This window comes from Triticum aestivum, chromosome 2B, assembly GCF_018294505.1.
Source record: "Triticum aestivum cultivar Chinese Spring chromosome 2B, IWGSC CS RefSeq v2.1, whole genome shotgun sequence".
Lineage (NCBI taxonomy): Eukaryota > Viridiplantae > Streptophyta > Magnoliopsida > Poales > Poaceae > Triticum > Triticum aestivum.
Window position 1 is genome coordinate 196,602,737 of NC_057798.1, and position 13,126 is coordinate 196,615,862.

At 50.5% G+C, this 13,126-nt stretch overlaps 1 protein-coding gene and 1 pseudogene across 1 annotated transcript; one reads left to right on the top strand and one right to left on the bottom strand.

Annotated features, from left to right (window-relative positions):
* The first annotated feature begins 1,588 nt into the window (after positions 1 to 1,588).
* Positions 1,589 to 4,580, top strand: LOC123044321 (uncharacterized; annotated as a pseudogene).
* Positions 4,581 to 9,658: 5,078 nt separating this feature from the next.
* On the bottom strand, positions 9,659 to 11,737 carry LOC123044322 (zinc finger protein ZAT9). Its single transcript, XM_044467023.1, has one exon. The coding sequence runs from the start codon at positions 11,464 to 11,466 to the stop codon at positions 10,072 to 10,074; it is 1,395 nt and encodes a 464-aa protein (XP_044322958.1). The 5' UTR covers positions 11,467 to 11,737; the 3' UTR covers positions 9,659 to 10,071.
* Positions 11,738 to 13,126: the final 1,389 nt, after the last annotated feature.

Below are 13,126 nucleotides of genomic sequence, written 5' to 3' on the forward strand. Positions count from 1 at the left end.
TCATGAAAAAATAGAGACAAGAACATTTTTCGAATATGTGAACAAAAAAAATTGAAAAGTCAAAAATTGTTTTTGTGATAACGTGAACAATTTTTCAAATTTGTGAACAAATTATGAAATTCCGAACAAATTTGAAACTGTGTGAACAAATTATGAAATTCCAAAGAAATTTGTAACCGTGAACATTTTTTGAATTTGTGAACATATTATGAAATTCCAAACAAATTTGAAACTGCGAACATTTTTTGAAATTTGTAAACAAAAATTTGAAAAATAGGAACATTAATTAAAATTACGATCAATTTTTTATAAAAAGAAAAATGTTCTTAGAAAATGTGAACAATTTTCTGAATAGTGATTGGTTTTAAAAACATAAACATTTTTTGAACTGGTGAACAAATCTTGAAAAAACAGGAACATTTTCTAGATTCCGAACATTTTTTGAATTTAGAGAACAAAATTTTGAAATTGAGAACAAAATTTGAACATAAATTTTTTCTAAAAGTACGAACATTTTTTGAATCTTGAGAACAAATTTTGAAACGAAGAACAAATTTGACAATTTCTTAAAGCATGAACATTTTTTAAATCTTGAGAACAAATTTTAAAACAGAAAACAAATTTGGAAGCATGAACAATGTATTAAAGCACGGACATTTTTTGAACATAAATTTTTTAAACCATAAACATTTTTTGAACTGGTGAACAAATCTTGAAAAAACAGGAACATTTTCTAAATTCCGAACATTTTTTTAATTTAGAGAACAAAATTTTGAAATTGAGAACAAAATTTAAACATAAATATTTTCTAAAAGTATGAACATTTTTTGAATCTTGAGAACAAATTTTGAAACAAAGAACAAATTTGGAGAATTTCTTAAAGCATGAACATTTTTTGAATCTTGAGAACAAATTTTGAAACAGAGAACAAATTTGGAAGCATGAACAATGTATTAAAGCACGGACATTTTTTTGAATATTTAGAACAAATTTTTGAACAGAGAACAAATTTGAAAATACCAAACAAATTTGGAAGCGCGAACATTTTTTGAACAATTTTTGAGAAATGCATACAGTTTTTGAATTTGTGAACAAAATTTGAAAACACGAATTGTTTTCAAATTCTGAACATTTTTGTAAAAGCGCGAACATTTTTGAAAAAATGTGAACATTTTTTTGAAAAAGAAAACATAAACTTGAAAAAAAAACGAAACAAAATAGAAAAAGAAAAAAAACGGTTCAGGAACCTTCTAGAAGGTTCCCAAAACCGGAAAAAACCAGCTGGAAACCTCTAGAAGGTTCCCAAAACCGGGAGCGCTGGAACGGTTCAACGGGCCGGCCCGTTGCGTCGCTGCTCGGTCGCTCGCCTGTGCGAAGGGCCGGCAGTTTGACGCAACGAGGGGCATATAGGATTTTCCGGCTGGCACGGCATGGCCGGCTTACTAATCGTGCCCCCATGGGCCGTGCCTGGCCCGATTAGCAAGGGCCGGGCCGGCCCGTTTGGTCAGCTGTGCTAGAGGTTGGTTCGTCGGCGGCCCTGGTTGAAAAGAGGCTGAAAACTTCCACGGACCGGGCCACACAAGTCGACAATCCACTACTCCACACCCCCACACCACATCCAGTCAGACGACAACATGACCCGCCGCCGCCGCCGCCGCGGCGCTCGCCCCGCCCCGGCCCCGGCGGCGCTGGAAGACGACGACCTCCTACGGAAGATTTTCCTCCTCCTCCCGCCTCAACCCTCCACCCTTCCCCGCCTCTCCGTCGTCTGCAAGCAGTGGCGCGACGTCGTCACCGACCCCCAATTCCTCCGCGGCTTCCGCGACCAACACCGGAGACCTCCCCTCCTCGGCCTCGTCATGGGCCACACCGGGCCCCCCTACTTCAGGTCCGATCTCGACCCTCCAGACCACATCTCGCACGAGCGCTTCTTCCCTCGAGACATCCGCAGCATGAACATAAACGACTGCCGCCATGGGCGCGTCGTCTTCTTCGCCCAACGGCTGGGCGAGGTCGTGCTGTTTGACCCCGCCACGGGAGGCCGCCGTTGTGTGGTCGTTCCACCAGTGTTTACCGGAAAGGAGATTGGCGTCTTCAACGCCGCCGTGATTTGCGTTTCCTGTGATGAAGGCCACGTGCACGGCGATTGCCACGCCAGTCCATTTCAGCCTTTCAGGTGGTCTTGATGGGCATCAGTGATGACTATAAACAAGCTTTCGCCTCTGTCTACTCATCGGAGTCTGGCATATGGGGCGATATCATCTCCATAGAGAATCGTGAGATGTATAATTTGAGGCAACCCAGTACACTTATTGGAAATGCCCTTTACTGGTTGTTTCCTGGAGATGATGGGGAAGGCATACTGGAGTTTGATTTGGGTAGGCAGAGCCTAGCCAATATAGAGATGCCGCACGGTCTGGAGTACTATAGGCATCGCAGTCTTCAGGTCATTTTAGCAGATGATGGCTGTGTCGGCCTCGCCATTTTGTCGCGCTATAATTTTGAAATGTGGGAGAGGAAAGTCAGTTGTGATGATGGTGTTGCTAGATGGGTGTTGGCGTGTTGCAGAAGACCATTCAACTGAACACGATCCTTGGATTGGGGCCTATGGGGGGAATGCACAATTTACTAATGGGGTATGATGAAGTTGATCATGTGATTTATATAAGGACGGACATTGGTTTCTGCATGGTTCGACTCGAGTCAATGCAGTCCAGGAATCTCGGCAAGGAGAATTTCAGCAATACTGCCTATCTTCCCTACAGAAGTTTCTATACTGCAGGTAGTTCTCTGTCTTTACATTTGAGCAAATAAAAATATTGATTTATTTTTAGTAGTACTTGTTTCCTGGAATAATGTGATAGTAGTACTGAAGTGTTTGTGTAACTGCTTAACTCTACTTGTCGTATTCATATTTTCTTTGATATTAGTGGAGACTGGACTAATGTCATGTTCAGAGAATGGAGCCAGTTTTAACTAATTTTATTCCATGACTGGATGTAATAAAATCATTACGGGCCTTGGCAAAACTTCCACTGTTTAGGCGTTGTGCTTTCTATTATTCTCCGCTCATTTCATATCCTATGGAATCAGTAAGAGGTCCACTTATTATTAGATGATTTTCTGTGTATCAATTGTTAAAACTGTGTGTTTTCTGTTTGTGTTTTTTGTCATTTTCCGCATCTTTCCTATCTTGTGGCATTAAGCTGAGGATTATAAGTTGTTACTGACTAGTTAGTGTGTGTGTGCCGAGAAAATGTAAAAACGTGAGGCTAGGCGATGAAACAATGTTCTTGCAACATTTTCACTTTTGGATGTTCAATTCCCCCCTTTTAGTTCTTACAGTTATTCTGTTAAAAGCAGTAGTTTTAACCACAATATCACACCAATGACCATTTATCATTTGTCTGTGCGACAAACTCATCTGTCACCTACTCATACTAACACTCAAGACAAGACTATGAGGTCTGAGTTCATCTTCTTTGCTTGTTTTCTCAGTTTCTTGGTCTTCCCTCTTGTCCCCCTTTTTTCCATTTTCCCAGTCTGATGATATCACTTCTCTGTGCTAGTGAGTGACTTGGCGGTATGCGAGAGGGGGACTGGTGACCTCTTTGCACCTCTTGCAGATGATTACCTCCTTGCTTCATGGGGTGTAGGAGCAGTAGAAGGTAACGAAGCAGCTACCTCGAGTGAAACCTTACCGGAAGGAGGTAACATACATGTATCTTGGGCTTTATGGGTCTATAATCTGTTATACATTGGAGATTTGGACTTTGATAGGTCGATTAGTAGCTGAATTCTGGGCTGCTGTTAGCAATGTCGTTAGTTTGAAATGTGATTTCGCCTGCTGCTCTGCTAGTTAGTGGTTTGTTGTTACCTCATTCCTGTCAAATTTTTACAAAACATAAATAAATAAACAGGTTTGTGTGTGCCAATATCCTTACCAAGATTCCAAGCGGGGATTTGGAAGATATTGTGGGTTGGTATAACATAGGGCTTGAGTCTTTCGTTCTCTTCTCGCCCTGCAGGAACGTTCGGCGAGTCAAAGCAGAGAGATCAAGGAAAGGATGCAGATCCTGTGCCTAGCCGGGTACTAAAACAAACTCGAATTGACGTGATATTCAAAAAGGAGACGGAGACAAGATCAAAGCTTAGCAAAGCCTGGGCAAAATGGTTTCGGAGCAATGGTGTTCCTGCATTTAAAGCAGACTGCCCACACTTCCGTAGTGCCTTGAAGCTAACACAGCAGCTAGGTACCCGCCTCGTTGCTCCTACAGGCAACGAAATAGACGGTGCAAATCTGGACGCCAGTGATGAAGAACTTCCATAAGTATGTAAGGCGAACTGCTTGAGGATATGGGAGGGCTAACTACTTTACATCATGTTTGGACAAAAGGCTTGTGACTTTGAACCGATGATCCATGCTTTTGTTTCTGTAAGTTGGGTGTAGGGCTAGTTGAGTAGTGCCTCATGAAGTGTACCGAGTCCTTTTGACCCTTGTTCCTCACGAAGATGTGACCTCGTTTCTGTTATTTTCTTTGCTAAGTTGACTAGATTTGTAATAATATCCTTGTCCATTATGCTATGAGTGTCCTCTCCTCTTCCTCTAAAGGACGCAGTATAGGATGCCTGCATTATTAGAAACTTGTGGTGTTGGTGGTCAGGTCAGAGCTAAGTATTCCGTAGATGACAGCTAGTAATTGAACATGGTTTATCAATTTTGTTTTATTGTTTTGCATCATTTTCTAACACCCCCTTACCTTTGATTTTAGAAAGCTTCTTCCCGTTCCCCAACTACACATGAAGGTCTTCAATTTCTGCGACCAACCCAATGGCGGTTTAGTGCAAAAGTCAAGCGGCATGACAAACCGACAAGAGATCGATGGCTGATGAGAGCGAAAATTGTTCCCTAGACAGAGTTCCATGATTATCACATTTTGAGGCCATGCAAGAAGCTTGAGCTTTTCTGTGAAGAGTACACCCCAAGCCTGGCCGGTGTGACATATTGCCCACTAACCAATCAACCTTTCCAATAATCACACCCTTGAATCCACATACACACAGTGGAATCTACCTTTGCTTGCGCTACTCCGCCGTCTCTTCCAACATATCGCGCGGGGTCATTAGCGCCTTTCGACGCCTCTATCAGGCTAGAAAGTCAAGTTGTTTAGCCACACTTTATGGCCGTTTTTAAGTTGGTGGTTGCCTGCTCACCCGGTCAAAAAACCACCCATCTGGAGCCCCTATCTTTCAGAACCCTCTCATGGCTAATCTTAGCAACACTGCACTGGTTCCTGGAGCAGGCAGGCAGATCTGGATCCGTGTGTGCTGACTGCTAAACAAAGGTTGGTTGAGGCTTGAGACTTGGGTGGTTGCAAGGCATGCAGCAGAGAAGCAACGGCCTCTGCTCAAGTGTTTAGGTTATGGTTCACACAGCAGAGGAGCCACAATTAGAGGATGTTGGCTGCACACCTGACCCGAGTTGGTCGGTCATGCCCTATTTTCATGGACTATCTTCTCAATTGTTCTCTGTAATAATAACTGTAAGGAAGTCGCTGCCATGACATCTTTGTAGCGTTAGATACATGTTATGCATGTCTTTCTCACAAGTTGGAGTGTGACCTGATCCTTTGGCCAGATGCAGTGCAACTGTGCAAGTGCCCGCGACAGCTCATCCATTGGCTCATTCCTTCCTATACCTTTGCCTTGTGGCCTTGTGGCGCCTGCTATTCCGAGGATGCGGTGCACTGCTGGTTCTGAAGCTGAAGACCTGATCAAGGTCTGTGCTGTTTGGCTTCAAGTCAGTTTGGAACTGCCAGTCGTGTGATCTAGGTATTATTATTTGCCCTGTTGGTGCAAAGCAAGCAGAAATGGAGGCTCATGCAAGTTGCTGGCGGTTTACTAGAGAAATAGAGTCTGCAAGTAACTCTATATCTAACTTAAGATTCCTCTAATAATTAGAAAGCTTGCACCCTAAGAGTTTGCTTATGGCTGACGGTAGGAGCTCTATGTCTATATTCTCTATATTATGGAACCCACCAGGCTATCCCTGTTTGGCTATTTTCCGGTACTTAAAGAAGAGGGAGTACGAAGTCGAGCAATCAGGGGGTGTGATGACGGGAAATGCAGAGGCAAGTTGGGTCCTCATCAGAAAACCCGCTACGGAACGAGGACCTCTTGACACTTATAAACTACATCAACTGGAGTAGTAGTATATCTTCGGAGCTCACTTCTTAATTTGTCAGTCACAATCTGATTGGCTTCCGATAGATAATCGTGGTCAGTCCAGGACATGATCCTTCCAATCCTGGCACCATAAAGAAACAAATGAACACTGCATCGAGAGCTCCACCAAGTAGAGCGGGACGGATGACGCGGCACAGGATTGTGGTCCTGTCTGATTGGCATGCAACGCATATTTCTCTTGATAATAAAAAGAGGGTGCTTGGAGTTGGAGATGGCCATCGGCAGCAATCACACGCATCGAGCAACATTCTTCTTAGGGCATCTCCAGCCGCGCCTCAGGAAGGCCTTCCCAGACGATTTTTTCGCGCCGGCGCCGAAAAAACGGTCCAGTCGCGCCCCCAGGAGCCCGATTTTCGCCGGCTTGGGCCGAAAACAGCGCCGGCGGACCCAGCCCGAACCCGACGCGCTGGGGGCGCCCGGGGGCGCCGGGGCGAGCTGTTTTGGCGCGAAAAAGACGCGGGCCAGCCGCGTCAGCGACTCGGCGCCTCGTCTTCCCCCAACGGCCTCGGTTCCCGCGGGGAATCAATGGCAAGGCTGCCGCCGGTCAGCCTTGCCATTGATTCCTCACGGGCGGCGCTTCACGGGACGGCGCGCCGACGCCTCCCCTCCCTCGCACACGTACACACGGGCGCGGCCCGGCTATAAAAGCCGGCGGCCTCCACTCGCCTGTGCCCACACCAGCCCCGCCCCTCGCCGCCGTCCAGCCCCTCCCTCTTCCTGCCTCTCCCGAGCGCCGCCGCCCAGCCCCTCCCCTCTACCTCTCCCGAGCCCGCCCAGCCCCGCCGTCGCCATGGCAGAAAGATTCCCCGGAGACGAGGCGGCGGCCAACGGCTTCGGCCGCCGTTCGCTCCGCGAACAGGAGTCCTGGCTCCTGTTCCAGGCGAACATCCCGGCGCCGCCGGACATGCGCGCCGGGCCAACGGGGTGGAGACTCAGCGCCGGGGGAGTGCCCATTCCCCCGTTGCCCGACGCCGTGGCGAAGCCGAGGTACTTCGCCGAGGAGGTCGAGATCGTGCGCGCGTCCCTCACCGACGCCCAACTCGCCCTCCCTCAGTACGCCGCCGACAACCACGCGGCCTGGGCGGCGTACTTCGAGCGCCGCCAGCAGCAGCGACTGGCGTCCACCAACGGCGCGCCGGTGGTCGGCGGCCGGCAGAACAGCGAGGGGCGCCGCCTGTGGTGGGGCATCCCCGGCCGCACACTCGAGGGCGTGCTCACGTACCTCGAGGGCGGCAACGACCCGCCGTTGGCGTACCCCCCGGCGAGGGTGGCCGCCCCGGCGCAGCACCGGCGCGTCGGGCCATGGGCGCCAAGGAGGTTCGACGCTTCCTCTTCTTCCTCCTCATCACGCTCTTCTTCGCATTCCTCCGGCTCTCCGGCGCTGCTCGGCGTCCGCTCGGCCGGCGCACTCGCAGCGCCGGCATCGTCATCAACGAGGGCGGCCGGCGCGCCTCGTCCTCGTCGGCTCCTCCGCGCTTCGTCAAGCCAAAGACGGAGCCGGGGCTGGCGCCGGTGAAGACAGAGCCGGGGCTGGCGCCGGTGAAGGCGGAGTTCGACGACGATGACGCGGCCCTCGAATGGCGCGCCAGGACTCCATTGCGATGGAGAAGGCGCGCCGGGAGAAGGAGAAGGAGCGTCAGCGCGCCGCCCTACGCCGCTTCGAGGAGCGCCGACGCGGCCGCGAGGAAGGCGGGGCCGTCGTCTTATGCGACAGCGACGGCGACGACGACGCGCCGCCGCCTGTTCGCCAAGGCGACGCCGGGCAGGGGTCCAGCAGGGGCACCCGCGTCAAGGAGGAGAAGGCCGACGAGGACGATGGCGGCGACGGCGGCGACGAATCCAGCCCTTTTCTTTTTTTTAGATTAGGTTAATGTATTGTTTGGACGAATTTCGCCGAAACTTGCCATGTTTGACCGAAATTTAACTAGTTTTTATCATAACTTCGCCGAATGGTTCTTTTTTTTAAAGACACGCCTGGGGGGCGGGGGGCGACCCTGGGGACCGACGGCTAGGGACCGACTCGCCCCCAGGGCCATTTTTTCCGCCGGCTCACCCCCCGGCGGTGCTTTTACACGCCCCCTGGGGCCAACGGGTGGAGATGCCCTTAGCCGTCAAGCATGCATCCACCATCCATCACAATGTTTTCGCTCGCCTTTTCGCAACCAACCTTCCATTGATCGCCTTTTTTTTCTTCTCTTAACAGGGGAAGAGATAACGGCCGTCACACACACCGACAATTTCTACAAATTCATCCTAGAAATGAAAAAATATATGTTCCATAGCCTGTTATTCGAACGCCAGCCACACCCATACCGGACCTACAAAACAAAAGCATTGTTCTTCCAAGGTACTACACTTGAGTAGTACTAGTAGTAGTTTACTCGACCGAAGTAAGGGATATGCCTCGGCATTTGCCCAGCAACACGGTGGATGTGACCCGAAGAAGTATGTCCAAGCAGGGCTCAAACAAGAGAAGAATCAAAAAACCCCAACCTGAGACGACGGCCTGCAGCGCAGGCGGCAGCTAGCCTGCCAGTTCTCAGCTCACTAGTTTTTTCTTTTGCAGGGGAGGCGATGGGCACATCAAGCTTGCCTCACAAAGAGACTAACCCTCTACTAGCTGGTAAACAAACCAGTTCAGCAAAGGCAGGCGAGAAAGGGACACGAACAACACAACGTTTGCGTGAGCTGTCTGCGCCCGCCTGCCTGCCCGCCCTCTCTCCAGAGAGAGAGAGAGAGAAAGCGAGGGCGAAGACGGCATGATTAGCACTAATCTTTAACTATTTTGGCCGCTGCAGGCTTGCAAAAGCAACAGCAGGACAGTGGCTCAGCTAGCTAGCTAGTACTAGAACGGAGAGTGAGAAGCAAGGCTCGTCCTGCACTGCATCCATACCACATGCCACCACGCACACATGCATGCTCGCTCGCTCGCCATAAATATTTGTTCTCCACTGTGCTAACCAATCATTTTACCAGTACAGTGTGCTTCAGCTTATGAGCTTCCATCGGTCTGAAAAATTGCATTCTTTCATGCACATTGCATTGCGGAGGCGGGGTCCAGTGCAATGCTCTCTGCTTGCTTGATGGCTTAGCTTCTCCTGGCGGATTGTCACCCTGTCAGTCACAGGCACCAGGTTGAGTGCTGCTGCTGTACTAAGCATGCAGCAACTGAAGCAAAGCAGTTGGTTGCTGGCTTGCTGGAGATCTCAGTCAGTCGGTCGGTCAGGTCAGTGCAGCAAAAGTAGGAGCTGGGCAAAGGTTAGCATTGACCCAGCAATTCACGGGGGTTCAGTACTTCAGTTACCACCACATGGCCATGGGTAGCAATTAGCAAAGCTTAACAGCAAGGCTAAAAATAACACTGCATATGCATGACCAAATCTCCATCCAGAAATAAATAGAAGGAAGGAAATAAACTATGACGACCGGATATATAAAATAAAAGGAATAGCATTTGAGTTCATCTTTGTTGGCCACTAACTCGCAGGCCGGCTTATTAATCCTGTCCATCCGGAGATGAAATCAAAAAAGGAATGCAGCGAAAACAAAAAAAGAAATGTATTCTTTCTTTCTTTCTTTTTTCCTAATATTAAGAACCTGAATGCTGAGATCGATGGCTTCTCTGAACTCTGAACTCTTCTTCTTCTTGGGTTTCTTTCTTGGAAGATTCTCTCTCTGCCTTCGAGCTTGGAGCTAGCGTCGCTTGGAAAGAATGACGGAAACGAATCGAATCAATCTGTACACATCCCCCATTGATGGCCTCGGTTTGCGGATCGAGCTTCTGCTTCTGGCTGGCTCTCGCTGCGGCGGGTCGGGTGCTCGGGTTCAGGCCTCCTCCGATGGAGCCGGCGGGAAGTTGAGGTCCAGCGACCCCGCCGCCGCCACCGGGTACCCCTGCTCCTGCTCCTCGTTCACGCTCACGCTCGCGCTGCCGTAGAGCTCGCCGTCGGAGGAGAAGGCAGTGTCGGCGATTATGTGGGACCGCTTGTGCCCGCCCAACGCCTGCCCCGACCCGAACACCCTGAAGCAGACCGGGCACTCGAACTTCTCCGCCTCGGCAGCAGCTGGCTTCTTGTTGCTGCCGGCGCCAATGCCGATGGCCACCGAGTCCGGCGAGGCCGACGGGGACAGGGTGCCGAACGAGGTGTAGGTGTCGACGCTCGGCTCCGGCGCGGGGGCGGCGGCGGGCGCGGCCTTGGGCGCGCTGCAGCTGGTGTTGATCCGCTTGTGGCTCGCGCGGTGGCCGCCCAGCGCCTGGTAGGAGCTGAACACCCTGCCGCACCCCGGGCACTCGTAGCGGGTGCGCTTCGCCGGTGGCGGCGCCGCCTCGCCCCGTTGCTTCGGCGAGGCGGAGTTGAGAGCGTAATGGCTGGTCCTTCGCTTCTTGCTCTTGGCCACGCTCTTGGTCTTGGCGTCGCCGTACTGGAACAGAGCTGAGTCGTCGTCGGAATTGTAGCCGTAGCCGTTCCTCGGGAGGTGCGCCTGCTTCGGCGCCGGCGAGCCCCGCATGCCGCCGGTGGAGTCGCGCGAGAGCATCAGGAGGCAGAGCGCGACGTCCTCCTGCTCCTTCTCGAACGCGCTCAGCATCGGCGGCGGCGGCGCGGGGGCAGGCGCCGCCACGCGCATCGACCTGCGCCTCCGCCTGGGCGGCGCAGCCATCACAGCCACCGGCGCCGGCACCAGCGGTTCCATCGGCGCCGCCTCCATCTCCTCTTCCTCCTCCTCCTTCTCGGCCTCCGCCTCCGCCTCCGCGGCGAAGGAGTACTCCTCCTCTCCCAGCAGGTCCACGTCGTCGTCAGCCTCGTCGTACTCATCGTGATCCCTGGCGGCGCCGGGCGCATGGCTCTTCATGTGGCCGAACAGCGATCGCCACGACGAGAACAGCTTGCCGCACTCCCGGCAGGCCCTCTGCTCGCCCCCGTCACCGCCCTGATCCTCCTCCTCGTCGGCGAAGTCGGACAGCCGGCGCGTCTTCTTGGGGTTCTCCCTGAGCCCGTAGCCGACGGCGCCATTGGCGCTGGTCCGGCCGCCGTTGGCGGAGGAGCGCCTCATCAGCTCGTCGTCGGCCTCCGGCAGCGCCTCGCCGAGCGAGATGTGGGAGCGCATGTGGCCGCCTAGCGAGCGGCCGCACGAGAAGCCCTTGCCGCACACCTTGCACCTGTGGTGGTGGTGGTGGTGGTGGTGCATCCCCGCAGCAGCAAGCTCGCCCACGGCGTCCATGATCGATCGGCCGACCGAGCAAGAAGCAGCGATGTCGATGTCGATCGGATCGATCAAGAGGAGAGTGGGGATGGGGAGGGGCCGCCTGGGGGAGGATCTGAGGCGGCGGGCGCGACCATTGGGGATCTGGGGGAGAGCGAATGAAGCTTGGGAGAGCTGAAGGAGTAGAGGGGAGGAAAGGTAGGGTGGTGTGGTTAAGCGGAAGGCGAAGCTAGCGGAGGTCGTGATCGATCGGAGGTTTTGTTGGAGCGATGGGTGCGGTTGAGGGGGAGGAGGAGAAATCCATGCATGGAAGCAAACTTCTTTTTTTTTTTTAAACAAAACAAACAAACTGACACCCCGCAACCCCACACCCACACCCACCCAGAGAGAGAGTCGCCGTGTAGGCCGCCACGTGGACTTGATGACCTGTCGAGTCCAGATGTGCCGGTCAAACATTATTTTTTATTTATTTTTGATATAGCTCACCGTTCATGCCGAATATTTATTTCAATTCATGAGTCTATATATATATATGAATATTTGTTCAAAGATTTTCTTGCGTAGTAGCAGCACCAGTGATTAATAGGTTTTGTTTTGTTTTGTTCGGATAGCCCACGCAATTCTTCGGGGTTGAAGGAATGGCGCAAGTTGACATTGTGAAGCGTAGATGGTCAATTCCAACGAAAAAAAGAGTAGATGGTCTTGCTTGCACATAATGTGGTGTTGCCAGGATGAAGTTATAGCGATGTGTATATAGCTTGTAAATGTTTTGTTGTGTAATGCATTGTTATATTTACAACCATCGTCACGTAATGATTTGAGCTCGAGCGAGTTTCTTTAGCGAGGAGAAATGAAGACGGTCACAAGGACTTCAACGACAAATCAAGCTAGTCCGAAAAAATACAAATGGTGTTAATGTACTCGCTTTACCCAACGAGTAATAGCTGTGAGGTTTCTTCTTCTTTTGGTGAGTAATAACTACTATAAGCAACGTGTAGACATCCTAGCACAACAAAGTGAGCATTGGTTGGAAAGATTTTGCATTACAACTAGTAGCACCAACAATTAAGTTTTGTCATTGAACAGAACATTTCTGTTCCTGACAGCACGCCCGGACGAAAGACTGTGGCAAGCGGGAATATATAGAACCCACTTCTGGGGGATGGGCTATACACCAATTGTGCCAATCCCTACCGCAAAGACCGGTGGAGTGGATGCCAGAAACAAGACTAGAGAGGCAAGCCTAAAAGCAAAGAGAGACTTGATACGTCTCCGTTCTATCTATAATTTTTGATTGTTTCATGCTAATATTTTACAACTTTCATATATATTTTTTGGCAACACTTTATATTATTTTTGGGACTAACATATTGATTCAGTGCCCAGTGTCAGTTCCTGTTTGTTGCATGTTTTCGTTTCGTGGAATATCCATACCAAACGAAGTCCAAACGTGATAAAAATTTACGGAGAATTATTTTGAAATATATGTGATTTTTGGGAGAAGAATCAACGCGGGACGATGCTCAAGGGGGGCACAAGCCCGGAGGGCACGCCTGGCAGGCTTGTGGGTCCTCTGTAAGGAGGTTAGTGCCCTTCCTTCACCGCAAGAAAGATAATATCCGAAAGAAAATCATGTTAATATTTTAGCGCAATTGAACTTATGGATCTCCAGGAATTT

Coding starts and splice junctions, on each gene's coding strand:
- LOC123044322 (XM_044467023.1), bottom strand. CDS start 11,466: ATGGACGCCGTGGGCGAGCTTGCTGCTGCGGGGATGCACCACCACCAC.